A 15,900-nucleotide genomic window follows, 5' to 3' on the forward strand; every position below is an offset into this window, starting at 1 on the left:
GCTAGGTGCGGACGGCTGATCCTCCCTCTCCGCACTCGACGAACCTTCCGGGGCTGCAGCGAGCTTCTTAGCGCTAGCGCGCGTTTCTACGACCATTTTTACTCACCAAATAAATTTTATTCGTGTGTACTCCCTGTTTCTTCGTCCGAAAGGTGGGCTTGTTGATTCACTAGTTCACTCACTTTAGCTGAAGGACCAAATGTTACGGTCTGGTGCCTTAAGGGCTAAAACTGGGCCTTAAGGGTCTGCGAGCCTACTACATACAAAACACGTGTTAACTCGTACGTATCTTTAATCAGACTGCCAAATAGAACATACAAAATTATTCAAAATTGGTAAAAAAAGTATAAAAACATAAATTCACTTAAAAAAGGTTGTGCCTTCGGCACAACAGCAATCCGAATAAACAATATTGTTCTGAGTGTATAATTATATTTTAGTAAGATTATTGATCATTTCACCTCATTAACTCAAAAACTGTCTTTTTCCTCCGAAATCTGCGTGGAAAACGCTTTTTCTTCTCTGCGCGGGAAAAGGTTTAGAAATCCGAACATTATACGCACTAAAATTGTGTAGAAGTACTTGTACTATTACTTATTATGTGGTAGGTGTTAATTTATTACTATTTTTTAAAGTTTGTAACTGAAATGTTTTTAATTCACACAGTTTATCACATAAAGTGAGTTTTTCTACGTCCTTCTAATGTTTCACGTCAATGTCATTCCTCAAGAGTGGGAATTTTGCAATTTGACCTTTAATAATGCCAGTAAAGTTATAATATTGCATGCAAAAAGTGGTTTGGTCAAAAAGTGCGTAGCACGCATGTATAGTATACAGACACACACACATGCACACACGCACGCACACATGCACGCACAAACACGCACATATATTTGCATTTCATATTATTTCAATCCTGAATTTTTCATAAACAATTGAACTTTAATCATGTTGCTAAATTGGGTTCCTTATTCGTTCGTAATATGCTACCTATTAATAAACTTGTTGCTTCGGAAGATTGGTGTTTGTTGACAGCAATCCAGACTTTGATCATTATTTATTCATTACATGCTAATACTAGCACCTACTGTTTTGTATTAACGGAGCACATTTGTTTCATGTTCAATCTTTTATTGATCGTCGAACTATGCGGTCGAGCGAGCGACTAGTTAAATAATGTTGATTTTTTGGACAGAAATATTCATAGATTAACCTTGTGTGCGATCCCACTGTGCACAATCCTGCGATACGCGCGTGTTCGCGATAGTATTTGTTTGTCCGCCGCTATACTATGTTGGGTCTCTAGCAAACATTTATATTCGTATTTTAAAAATAGTTCCGTGAAGCTTCATAGACAAATTAAAAACGTTATCAGTGTTTATGTAAGTACCACTCAATCAATTACTAATTTGTAGATTATAACGTTTTTGCTTGAACTAAGTATGTTATATAGATACCTATAAATAAAAGGTGCTTAAAATATTTTTCACCTCAGCACCTCAAACAGGCAGCTTTTGCTATGAGAAATCAGTGAGCAAAATCGCATTTTGCTCACTCCGTGAGACAAGTAACTTTTTAATTATTTTTTTAAAATGCTGGGTACAGTGTTGGGTCTACTCACTGAATTCCAAATATTTGAACACTTTTACACGAAAAAAGCGAGAGATAGGATCAAATGTGTTGATTACAATCTTAAATTAAATTTTTGAGTTTAAAAATATATCGATACCTAATAAATTACATGACAACGAAATATTTCCAAAATGTAAAATTTCCCGATCTTTTAATAAAGTACGCAACCTCGTTGCACGAAAGCCGCTTCTCTTGTTTTTTTTTTATGAAATAATTCCGTATACTGCCTCTACAGTTAGAATAAATATTTGTTAAATTGAATGAATTTTTAACAAATCTATTTATGTTTATGTAATAGAAATCTTAATTAAATTCATATTTAAAGGTTAATAACATTTATAATAAATTATACGTGACCCCAAGATGAGGCTTTTTGCAGTATTAAAAAATAAGTGTGACATATAGCACAAGAAGTTCTAAGTTCAATCAATGCATGGACTTTTATGAGTATGAGATTTGTATTGTATCTATTGGAAACTTTTTTATGGTTTTAAATGTGATTAAGTATTATATTTGTTTCTTAATAATCGGATTATATTTAAAAAAATTGTGTTTGTTTTGTAAACAGGTAGGTATATGTAGTTTTTAGGTATATGCGGTTCATTTAAATGATTTTCTCGCTGCTGAGGTGAAAAATTGTATGTGTCACACGAGACCAATTTTTTTTTGCATCTCGTGTATTTGAAGCCCTTGCTGCTCTCAGGATTCTAACCTAGTATCACTCGCTGACGCTCGTGATTCAATTATAGAATCCTTCGCTTACTCGGGATTCAAAATCAACACTCGCAGCAAAAAACAACTTTGCTCTCTTGTTGCACAAATAACTATTTTTAAATATTATCTCAAATCAAATCGATGGCACTGAATTACTTGGGTTCTTATAGTAAATAAGTACCTACTGTGTATGTACCAAGTATTACATTGGTTGCTCGCTCTCACGCCACTTCATCTTAATTATCAGCTATCCGTGCTGGTGTTACCGCATTAACTTATTTAGTTATCTGTCACTTGGTTAATTAACACTTGGCATCTCAAATATTTACATAGATGTGCCAATAGCTCCTAATTCTATCGTTGATTTAATATGCTAGAATTACTGTTAAACTATTCGGTTAAAATAATAAATGTTATTATTATCCAACAGCGTGTTTAGTATTTCGAATTTTAGTAAATAAATTTATTCTTGCTTTCTTTAGTAGCCAAATATAAATACCTACGTGCAAAGATACCAGGTTTATTGTTATAAACCAGTTTATAAATAGAGGAATCCAAATAGTTTAATGACTCTCGTTTTAGTTTAGTTAGTTTTAAATAGTTTTGAGTATTGTGTTAAATTCAACACAATTGTAAATTTTACTGTAACTCATCGAATTGGTATAATTGAATGTGTTTAATAGTAGAACAAGGAAGCAATTTTAAGAATCATATCCGCGAAGATACTATTCCAAAGTGGTTTAAATTGGTGTAAATGTATATAATATAAACCCTGTTTTTTATTTCCGTTAACTTCTGTCTGTCCTTCTGTTACCTATTGACGGTTTAACCGCTGAACCGATGCAAATAAATTTTTGTATGGGGATAGTTTGATACTCTGGGAAGGTCGTAGAATAGTTTTATTCCAGCTATAACTCAAGTTCGCTTTTTAAATTACCAAGTTTCTCTGAAAAGAAAAACTTTTTGAATTTTTATTGACGGTACTCGTTATTAAATTGTCATCGGAGTGCTATTGGAGCTCGACCTACCACATTTCAGGTAAATCGCAATACTAGAAGGGGATAAAAGTCTAGTTGAAATAATTGTTTACATTGCTATTAAGTTTGTTAATAAAAAACATTGATAGTGACATCCGTTTGAACTCTACGATGTCGTACGAGAAACAGAGACCGACATAAAATACAGACCGGCAGACCAAGGTTACAAACTTACCACCCCTCTTTTTCTGTAGGGGTCAAGATGATTAATGGAACCACTTTTCACTTGTAGGATTGTGACTTATACTCGTAGCTTCGTACATTGGTCGTAGTTTTTATGACAGAATACGGTATTTGACAACTCCTGATTTTGCCATTATGAAAATATAGATATACAGATAGTGTTAAGCGAAGAGAAAATTTAAATCGGTTGAAAATTGGGTTTATAGTGATTTTTTGAAAAATCTATATACCTGTCTCTTTCTCAAACGCTTTTCTCTATGCAGCAAGTATGGCGGTATTGGCGTGTGACGTCACATGCCAGTATGTCTTTCTCTGTCTAATCTTGAATTTCAAACCTTTATAACTTTGTTATTTGTAAAGGTAACTTAAAAATTGTTTTTCTATTCGATAACAGGCATTGTGTAGTTTTAATTTATAAGACATATACAAAATAGTCAAATACCGTATTAACTTCAACCTGCGGAAGTTAAATTCGGAACGACACAGGTAATTAAGTAAATTAGGTACTTATGATGGATTTTTGGCAAAGATACTCGTAAACTCGTAAAACAGTTAACTAACGACTTATTACGCATTAAAATAAATAAACACCAAATTAATAAACAATGAGATAAAATATAAAAGCTATAATTATAAAAGCTTTTGCTTGTATGCAAACTCTTTGTACAAAATAAATACGTAATTTATTAACAAAATCCTTAGAAAAACTAAAAAGACTAAAAAATATATTTTGATTTTGAATGACATTCATTTTTGTCAGAATATTGATCTTTGACAAAATTGTAATCGCACTGCTCAATAGAGAGCGCAATTATATAATAAAGTGGTATAATAAAGGTGTAGGTACCTAGGTTAGGTAGATGTAGCCTGTGTCTAAAAGTCACAAAAACATGATTGATGCGGCGTATATTTGAGACTTAGACAGTACCTATTATATGTACACGTATCAATGTGTCCGGAGTAACTACCATAGGTATATAGATAAAGATAATTAAAACTCACATTTATGTTACAGATAGTAACACACATCCATATTCGGATGTGTGTTACTCTGTTACACGAAACTACTGAACGGATTCTGAGGAAATTTTACAACCTAGATTAATATAAACATATATTTTATCATTAAAAATTGTTCAATTCCAACAAGATACAGCATTCAATTAATAACAATAAACACTTTTGATAGGAGATAGATTGCCGACGCGTCTGGAACCAAAATTCATTGACTCGCAGTTGATTTCCGGAACCATGTGGAGGCTTATATTGTTACATGTAGGATAATCTGCTGTCCTAGTTGCGTAAAACAGCCATTGTGTTCGGGTTCGACGTGAACGGTAACTCATTTTAACATCCTAGCGCTCAGGTGGGATGTCGAGCCGCTTAAAATATCGTTATCAACGAAAACAATATTTCTTAAGCAGTAAAAACGTCTCGACGTCTTTTGCAGCGAGTTCCCCAACTTTTTCGTGTAGTGATTTATGTTTAATTAGAGTGTCCTTCACATTTTTGTGTCATTCGCTACTCCCCAATTTAAGAAGTTCTCGCGGCGACTGTAGAATAATCTGGCTTCGCGAAAAATTACTGCCTATTCATAACACTTGCCCGGAATAAATTTTCCGATTCAAAAGCATGTAAAACCATTGCCCACCATAATAATAATTCACCTATCGATTCTTTATTCTTTAATTAAATTAAAGACGTTGATGTCGAATCGTACTTGATGATTCGTCGTCCTAACATACCTACCTACTGCAATAGGTATGCATTGCTTTTGTTTCGTGCAGTAGTCTTGTACATTCCAGAAAAAGAAGATTTCATTGGCTTTGGGAAATTACTATGATAGCAAGATTATTAGCGTACGATTACTCGATACCTTGAGGCTCAAAGGGCGTAAAGGACATTTGGGCGTAAAGGCACTCTCTATGGCATGTTAACAGTTTTTTTTTCTATCGATCAGTATAATCCACGTAAGGGAATTCGCTCAAAAAATTTCCTTTACGGTCTGTGCTATTTTAGTCCCTAATCACATTTATTTAAAAAAAAAAATGGATATTTATATCCAAAGAACAAAAAAATAACATTGTATAATCATCAAGGCAGTAAGTTTATACTTAGTATGTTAAAAAACACCGGTATTAAAGCGACACATATTTTTACAGTACCTTTATTGCCTCGAAAAAAATGTAAGACATACGGCTTAAAAACTGTAATTTATTCAACTGTCCTTTTACGACTACCAAATATTGCACCGTCAAATTTGATTTCTTAAGACCGCAGCCTATTATAACCAAAAGTATGGAATGATACGATTTTTTAAATCTTTGAAACGGCCTAATTTAATAACATAAAAATAAGTTGAACTTTCCTATACGATCCAGTGAAAGCAAAATTTGTTTACATTCTTGTGAACCAAAATAAGCCAGGTTTACTAGGTCTTAAAGGACATCTGATTCAATACTTGTGTTATAGCGCACCAGCAGGACTACTACGAAACTCTAAACTCGAAGTTCGTATCGTACCGTCCCTCTCGCTCTCGTATTAAATAGTATAAGTGTCAGACGCACGACACGAACGACACACGTATCTCCATATTCTATAACCATACAGTTAGCATATATATTAATAAAAACTACAAGAAATTCTAAGCTTTTCGTCAATTTGAGAATTTTATGTAACGTTAGAAACAACAGAACTATTTTTTTCCAGTTTTTTTGCTTCTCCTGAAAAGTTGTTTTGTGCTTTACGCTCTTTGAGCCCCAAGGTATCGAATATGCAGAATTCTAAAGTTATCCATTTACGCAAAAGTAATTTGAAAATGTAAAAAAAAACATTTTATTAATAGTAGGTATCATAAAAGTTACCTATGTAAAAAATATTACTACCTACTTATTTATCTCTTGTTTGCCATAAAGGTTGTTTGTCCATGTTTTTAGCAACTATTGAGTTAGGAATACTCATAGTCATACTCCTTTATTGGTAATAATAATATCATTATTACATATCATTTTTTTAATTATTCTTAACAATATTCTAAAGCTAGAGTAATATAAAGTAAAGAAAAGTAGGAAAGAAATGACAGAAATTAACAAAAACTGTGTTAAATGCCATCGCACCACTCGCACCTCACCGTTCATTAACCAACGCACTTTATCCCTGAAGAACGAAATTAATAGAGATTATTACATTATTAATATTGCAATTCCTATAAACTATTACACTATGGTAACATTGTAAGTGCAAGATACCGATTTATTACGAGTTAATTGTGTCTGATAATAAGAATATGATAATAATATTCTTGGATCATCATCCTGACCCCCTCTCGTCGCCAGGTCACGTTTCTCATAGGTCAGAAAGATTTATCATTCTTTATATATGCCGTAGGTAAACTTATGCACGTCTGGAAAACAAAATGTATTAATATTTACTTAGATAATACTATCCTTACTACCTCCAACATTATAAATCCGAAAGTTATTTATTTACTACGCTTTCACACTCAATCGGTCGTGATAATATTTCGTATGGAGTTAGTTTAAAGCAGCGTTTCCATCAGATATGTGCGTGGATGTGTTGCGAAGAATACGTTTTTCATTAACCAATAGAAACGCTTCATTTACCTCGGCTCGCCACCGGAGATGTGCTGTGCGAGGATGTGAAAATGAAGCGTTTCTATTGGTTAATGAAAAACACATCCCTCGCAGCACATCCTCGCACATTGTTGGTGGAAACGCTGCTTGAGACCCTGAGAAGGAGATAAGATAGTTTTTATCCCAGAAATATGTATAGTTCCCGCGGGCGCAATACATATACACGAATTTAAAAAATATGACGCCTGTGTTTTCTCTACTCACTGGTAGGGATCACTCACTTTACAGGGATAAGTTTGCTTTTACATGTATCTCAATGTTTGTCACTTGTGTCTCTTTCTTTACATTTATACAATCATGCGTTTACATATACATATACGATTGAAGCACTTCCCAAAAGTGATGAAGTATCCTCATCCAGGTTCGGTAATAATTTAGTAGAAATTATTCTGTTTGCTGACTGCAATCCAAATTAAATTACAAATATAACCCTACTAGCTTTTACCCGTGGCTTTGCTCGCCTGAACCATAAACATTTCAAAGATGCAAGCAATCAAGCAAGTCAGCAAATATTATATTAATGCTGGTGACTGTACTACTCAATAACAAGTATTTCACGGGTTTAATTTCAATTCTTTTAACACAGTTGCTAAGCAATTTATGCTCGTCGTAATGTATATGGTGAAATGGAACAGGTGGTGAAGTACCAGGACTCTTGAATAATGAACGTCTCTGCATCGGAAAAAACCGGGCAAGTGCGAGTCGGACTCGCGCACCGAGGGTCCCGTACACATTTATAGGTATGTGGTATGTAAGTAAACGGGAATCATGTCTTGAAGATGTCTCGCTTTTTCCGAGTGATTTAACATATCCAGTGTATGCAGAGCCCTACTCTTACGCAAAATGTACGCAGTGTGGGGTCAGATTATATTGGTCATGATATTACGGACAGACATAAAAATCAACATGTTTTCACTTTTCTAGTTGGTTGTGTTATAATTGCTAGCTTCATACCAAATTTCAAGATTCTGAGTTCACGGGAACTACCCTGTAGGTTTTGATTCCCTTGCGAGTTTCGAAAATTTGCGGAAATTTGCAGCATAAACGGCTGCATTTTTTGATTACGTTGGCTTAGAAGTTTGATTTTTTCACAACTCTAAGGGACAGTAGACCTCAGTATTTGATATAAATTTCAGCTTGATACCTCCATGCGTTCCCGAGAAAAAGGGTCTTGACAGACAGACAGACAGACGGACAAAAAGTGATCCTAGAAGGGTTCCGTTTTTTTCTTTTGAGGTACGAAACCCTAAAAAACAATCTTTCGTAAAAGGTGATGAGCAGTTGACATTAAACTATTGTAAGTATCTTATATTATTCACGCTAAAAATCGTAATAAATACAAAGACTGTTTGTACCTATTGTTTAGGCGATACAGGAAAGAAGAAAGTATGAAGAGGGGTGAGGAAACTATCATTACATTATGTGAGCCATAGACCACAGACTTGATTTTGCATAATACTTACTGACCATTTCCAACTGATAATGTATTGGAACATTTTTGAATATAAATATAATTTTGCGACTACTTACGAGTGGGGAAAGTGATCCCTGGACATTTTAATTTTGCACCACTTCATAACACACGTTGACATGATAATTTAGAGCTGTTCACAATCAAAAATGCGAAAATTTGACGTGAGCTCACTAAACTTGCAAAATAAATGGCAGTCAAAATTAAATGACGCGCATGCGCACCTTAGCGCAAGACACACTTAGGACACAGTTTTCATTTTTATGACGCAGTTACAATTCCTGACTTATTATTTGTTTGTAGTAAGCAACGGGTTAATAGAATGGCTTCTATTAAACTAATATGCCATCTTTACAATATCACAAATTATACAAAATCGAGCAACAAACAAACAACTATTAATGTAACTCGGCTTACCAATAAATATATTATCTCCAAAATTGATGACTTGACGGCTAATATTGTAAGTCAGCTACTTTTTTTTTGAGCTTCCTTATCTGTCTACTAATTTAATCAACATCAACCCCCAATGAAGAGCATCAGAAATAACGACTTAGCAACTAAATTAAGTATTTATTCGTTTTCTTTTTAATGAAAATTAGTAACACACCTCGTGGTGCACTGCGCGGGAACAGGCCGGCTCCGCCAATGAGCGTGCTGCATTCAGAATACCGCAACAAGTCATGTAGTAAAGTCAAGGTGTAGGTGTAGGTGTAGGCAAGGCGTATGTACGAGCGAGCGAAGCGAGCAAGAAAGACGGTTCGGAGCAGAAGCGACTCGGATAGGTTAGGTTCAGAAGGCTAAGGCGGGAGCGAAGCGGAACGTAGAGCTGAAGCAGTACGTCAGTACTATTATATATTCTGTGGCTGAAGAGAAGACGTCTAGTTAAAAGTTAAAAGACACGAATTATAGATAAATGTGTTATTGATTCGATCCAGTGGGTGTTTATATAAGAATTTTGATGAAATCGGTTTGTTTACACTTTCCTTAAATTGGATTGACATAACGTAAGTATATGTACTCTGGCGGAGACCCGAATAAACGAAATATAAAATAATTAAGTAATGGTGGAAATTACGATAGTGCATTTTATTTTATTTTTCTATGCATGAAAGCATAATTTGTACTGAAAAACTTGTGTGAAATTTTGTAATTACGAAATAAAAGAAATTAGGTACAGATTGTATTTTATTTTTTACTTTTCACGCTCTTGGCCATCGCAGATTTCAAGTACCTATGTACTTATAGGAATCTCTAAAAAAAATACCATAATAGGTATCCAAGCAAATTTTTATTTGAAATATGTACTCGAAATCTATGTAAAAGAGCAGCCGTCAGTCATCTTTACCTAATACTAAACTTCGTTTTTTTGCGTTAGAAAAAGGGTAAACAATCTTCATGAGTCTTTTTAACCCCCCACGCAAAAAGAGGGGTGTTATAAGTTTGTCTGTCTGTGTGTCTGTCTGTGGCACCGTAGCTCTTAAGCGGGTGGACCGATTTGAATGCAGATTTTTTTTATTTGAAAGCAGGTTTTCTAGCGATGGTTCTTAGACATGTTTTATCAAAATCGGTTCAGCCGTTTCAAGATCATCAGCTCTTTTGTTCGCTGCGGTAGGAATCTAAGACGCATAACGGGTATTTACTTTACTTCCAAAAATATTTGGGACCTTAAATTTGAAACACCCATACGAGTATATGCTATATAACTATGCAAGATTATGGAATTCTCGGCCTGATGCTGCAGCCAGGATATCCAGAACACTAGTAGGTAAAGTCTTGATAAAACCATAGCAGATATATCGTGTTTGGATTCGTTTCGATCAGTATTTGTTTCTACATACAATGCAATGGTGGCAACAGGATGAGCTGATGCTGCAGCCAGGATATCCAGCGCACTAATACACTCTATAAAAAATAATAGCACATATGTCGTGTTTGGATTCGTTTTGATCAGTAATTGATTCTACATACAATGCATGCAGTGGTGATGCTGCAGCCAGGATATCCAACACACTAGTACACTTCAAAAAAAATATCAGTTTAAAAACATGAAATAAAAAAAATTAAATTAAACATTTTAAAAACCCCCGACATAAAAAAACGCCAGCAAAAAGAAAAAAAACGCCGCTGAAAAAGACAACTAAAAAGTAAAAAATAATTACTTATGCACTACCTAGCTGGTGCCCGCATCTTCATCTGCGAAGAATTCGCTTATCCCTATCCCGCGGGGATTCTGCTGATTTCTCGCAAAATTCGCAAAGTTAATTTACGAGAAGTATCTAGTAATATTTTTTTATCTAAGCGTCATCGGTGTCAGGGGACCGCTAAGGTTAATACTTTAAAAAATACAATGTACTTTGGTTTCCTGTTTTACCTACTGTTAAGGGATGTTTTATTTATCTTAGAGGCGATAGGTCAAACCACTAGGCCACCACGGCAAGAAATCTATCTACACAGATGACAATAAAAGTATGTATGTATGTAAACTCTTTATTGTAGAAAAGAAAAGAAACAAAATACAATGAACAAACTTTGAGAAAAAAGAGTTGTCACCTACTTATTATTATTATTAAGTATAGCTTTTTTTTGTCATCTAGATCAAAAATGTCACCGTTCATCAACCATTACGTCGCATATTTCGTTTTCTAGATTTTTTTTTCCGTACAACGGCAAAACCTACTAGACACTGGCAAAATTGTCCTACAATGGACAGAGACATATTTGTCTAAAAATCTAATCTAATCGTTGTCATCTACTTAACTGACATTAACTTCTAGCCTGAGACATTCTTAAGAAAACTTAAAACAAGTAGAATGTAGAGCTACTTATATTTAAAAGCTATCTCTAATACTTATCTACTAAAATATTACCGGGATATTGGAAGTTTTGTGAACCGTGTAATTTAAACTGAACATCATTCTATAAGTAAACGTACTATAGTATATAGGTGAGCGATAGCTACGTTACATTAAATTATTCTCTACCGTTGTCAATAACGCCGGGCTTCCTTCCTTTACATTTCCGAACCCTAATGATATTGTGCGCATTACGCTTTGAGAGAAAAGGTGGGCACATTTATTTCATCAGGGACTCCCTGTAACGACAAATCGACTACTAAGAGATATAAAGGACAATGACCATTAGCGAAAGTAGGTACCTTCTGGCTGTCCTAGACAAATGATAACCAATCAATCCAGTGTTTGTAAAGGTAACATTTATATTCTGTTGTTTGTTGTGAGCAAATGAGCAGGATGGTTCAATCTCCGAGACTATTTATAGTAGGAAATCGTAAAGCCGGTATTGGGCTCATGTACAAATGGTGTACCCGTAGATGTCATATAAGGAGAAGATGGTAATGTCGATGTAGAAAACGATGAGTAACATAATAAAGATGAAATAATTTGCTTTTTCTATTTTGAAATATTTTTTTAAAACCCACTTCGTTACTAATTTCTTAAAGTGTGCATTTTTTATCTCTTTGTTAACATAAACACCCTGTATCTCCAAAAGTATTGATCGTAGAGCAAAAATGAATACGACTAAATTTGTAGGAAATTTTATGTAGAAACTTTTGTCCAAAGTAATCATAATGCTATTCGTACTAATATTAGAGATATCAGCAAAAATCTAAAAAAGGTACCTTCAACCCCCCCTTACACCCTTAGCACACCCCCCACCCTTGAGAACTTTTAGTATGTTCATCTGGATACTGCAAGGTATAACAACTGTACCAATTTTCAAAACTACACGGATTTTTTCCCCTGATTTTATTAATTTCTTCACCTAGATATAGATCTACTTTTCAGCTTTACGAGTCTGTTAGAATGAAACTGCAATAACAATGGTCAATTTTATTCAACAAAATCTCTTCTTCAGCCCCTTTGCACCCAATGCTGAGTGTACTCGTAGGTCTCCAGCACTGCACGTCATTTCTCTCAGTCCAGCAGGGCTACTACGAAACTCAAAGTTAGTGTCGTGCGGTCTTTCTTACACTTATACTATTTAACACGAGAGCGAGAGGGATGGTACGATACAAACTTCGAGTATCGAGTTTCGTAGTAGCCCTGCTTTGTCTTCTTGATCCACTCCTTTCCGCAATTTTGACCAGATCATCGGGCCATCGGGTGAGTGGTTTACCGCCATTTCTATGTCCAGTTCTAGATCTCCACTCACTTTCCCCGGCGGTCGTGCCTGCAGGGCTACTACGAAACTCGAAACTCGAAGTTCGTATTGTACCGTCCCTCTCGCTCTCGTATTAAATAGTATGTGTCAGAGGGATCGGGAGTCTCGTGTTTCGTAGTAGCCCTGCTGGCGCGAGAAAATACCAGGAAACTACTCTTTAACGCTTTTTATCGTTCCATACGTATGGGGTGGCTGACTAGTGATGAATATCCGTTCTGGCACAAAATATTTAGGCACAACTAGTTACGCTAACATTACTGGGTATATAGTAATAATTTCCTCGCTTCTTTGAGTACCTACTTTATTTACCAAGAGGATGATTTATAATAGTTACTTGTCAGGATGTCAAAATTTGTCGAATAATTGTGGAATAAAACATGTCCATTGTTTTTCCCCGATTGAAGTAAACAGAAGCTTGAATTCAAAACGTTGACGAGTTTACCTAGCTAGATCATGTTCTCTTGTTAGATGAAAAATACTTATACTCGTAGATCAATACAATCTGTCAAATTTTGGCGCATTTAGCCGAACCAATGATGTGTTAAAACGGCGTATATTTTATTTAATTTACGTTCTCCTTTCTTCCAGTCTTAATTCGTGTGAATCTTAGCCATGACTCCAACAAATGGTGAGGCGATGGAGCCTCCTCGTGTGGTGATCTTAGATGGAGGCTTCTCATCGCAGCTGTCATGCCACGTGGGTCACGTTATCGACGGAGATCCCCTGTGGAGCGCCCGTTTCCTTCACACGCACCCTGACGAGGTCGTCAACGCTCATTTGGACTTCTTAAGAGGTATGACAACGGACAAAGTACACTCAGTGTGAGCCTACCTTTAGTTGAAACGACTTAGGGTTTCTAGATAACAGGTAATTAATTTAGAAAGAGTACGCTATTTAAACTTTTAGGGGTGATTGCAATAGTTATTCATGCAACTGTATCGTAATGGGTCTTTAAAACACGAGTGTAATGACCATTACGATAAGAATCCAATGTCGTAATGCTGGTCATTATATATGGTTTTTGAACGCATAACGGAGGATTTACTATATGATATGGGTGTAGATAAATCTATATTCATATATCGTACTTTTTAGGGTAGATTAATTTAGACCCAGTGTCACTACGACAATGTTAAAATTTCAATTCAGTAAAAGAGAAACATAGAACCCTGTAATATTACCTATAGGTCAGCGAGATGTTTCATTATGCATTATATCTGCAGAATATGTAAATGATATAGATGGAAAGAACGACCCACTGGCATTTTATTCAACGTTTTAATCACGTTTATACAAGTTTCGGTTTCAGTTTCGGTTTTAGCTCAGTTTTGGCTCAGAGTAGGGAATTATAAGATTATTGATGAAATAAAATAAAGTTTAATTTACAACGTCTACATACATGTTTAAAATTATAATGAAAATATTTTTCATTGCAGTTAAACTACCTATAGTCCGGTTTTAATACATACAATAAGATAAATAAATAAAACCACTAATTTTCCATTCAAATATTAATTATTTATTATTATTTACTAACATTAAAAATAAATAAATATCACGGGACAATTCACACCAATTGACCTAGTCCCAAAGTAAGCTTAGCAAAGCTTGTGTTATGGGTACCTACTAAGCAACGGATAAATATAATTTTATAGATATAAGTAGATACATACTTAAGTGCATGTTAAACATCCAAGACCCGAGAACAAACATTCGTATTTTTCATACAAATATCTGCCTATAAATATATTAATTCCTTGTCTTGTGTATTCGACTAACTGTGAATTTAGCCAGATGATTTTTAGGCGCGTTGATGCCGTGGACCTGTTGCGTTTCGTTTTGCTACTAACCCATGATCAGATTGTACCTACTGGCTGGTTCAGTAACAAATATATCGAACTCTTTGTCAGTTATAAATCTAGATGTTTTCTATCACTGCTGCTTACATTAGGTAAGTAATGCTTACATTATTTATATATTTATATTTTTTAGGCGACGTCTGATGCGCTCTTGGTATTTTAATTAATACGGAAGATCGAGATATACCTCAAATAAAATAATAAATACTGTTACTTTTACCAATTTATTCACACATTAGCCAATTTCCACTATACTACTATACACACTATATGATGTACTTATAAAGTCATGTTGTACAACAAGGTCGGTGATGTTATTTAGAGGAAATAGAGTTAATCCTTCAGACTATACCTAGTGCCGTCCACGAAGACGCGTGATTTTGTCAAAATTAGACATTAATGACATTGTAATAAGAACTACGGCACGCGTCAGGTTTACTAATGTTTCGGCGAATAACGTTTGGCAACCTGTTTCATTTCGCAACTTTTCATTTCCCAACTGTTTAATATTACTGAAACTGTAAATATTTCAGGATTTTTATAAAACTAACCTAACCTAACCTAAAGGGTTCTACACGATGGCCCTGAAATAAATCCTGAAATATTTACAGTTTTAAAGTTTGCGAAATGAAAAGTTGCGAAATGAAACAGGTTGCCAAACGTTACGTTGCGAAAAGGCAGTACTCGCAGGCGTCATCGTGAATGACTCTACCTATATCTGTCCGAAAAATACTTCGTCATATTGTAAAAAAACTTTTCTTAAGTAACTTTTAATAGTTTTGGCATTTCATCGCAGAAATAACTCACAATATCCAAGAAATAGACCATGCACAATCCATACTTAGCTTTGACAGCAATTGACAGATATTTTAGGCGTTAATGACGTCTTTAGGTATTTACTGTTGCCAGATGAAGAAATTAGTTCCAGTAGTGTTCCGCAATATGGCGAAGATTTTTAGTTCCTGGTCGGGTTTTAAGAATTACGCTATTTTTTATGAATCAAGTTTCCCCCTACAAGCTAAACCGTTGGCGTTAAAAATGTAATAAAAATTGGTCAAGTGCGAGTCGGACTCGTACATGAAGGGTTCCGTAAACAGTTCAGTAAAAGTTTTTCTTAAAATTCTTCTAATATAAGTTTTTTTGCTGACTGTACTTTATGCCCCTGGTTA

General features: G+C 34.9%; 1 protein-coding gene across 1 annotated transcript in view; it reads left to right on the top strand.

Annotated features, from left to right (window-relative positions):
• The first annotated feature begins 1,138 nt into the window (after positions 1-1,138).
• LOC141426618 (betaine-homocysteine S-methyltransferase-like) overlaps positions 1,139-15,900 on the top strand; it is a 31,696-nt gene continuing 16,934 nt past the window's right edge. The window contains exons 1-2 of the mRNA XM_074085645.1: positions 1,139-1,382; positions 13,461-13,665. Of these exons, the coding sequence (XP_073941746.1) occupies positions 13,485-13,665 (181 nt within the window). The 5' untranslated portion in view covers positions 1,139-1,382; positions 13,461-13,484. The remainder of the gene's footprint in view (positions 1,383-13,460; positions 13,666-15,900) is intronic.

Source organism: Choristoneura fumiferana, chromosome 3 (genome assembly GCF_025370935.1).
Source record: "Choristoneura fumiferana chromosome 3, NRCan_CFum_1, whole genome shotgun sequence".
NCBI lineage: Eukaryota > Metazoa > Arthropoda > Insecta > Lepidoptera > Tortricidae > Choristoneura > Choristoneura fumiferana.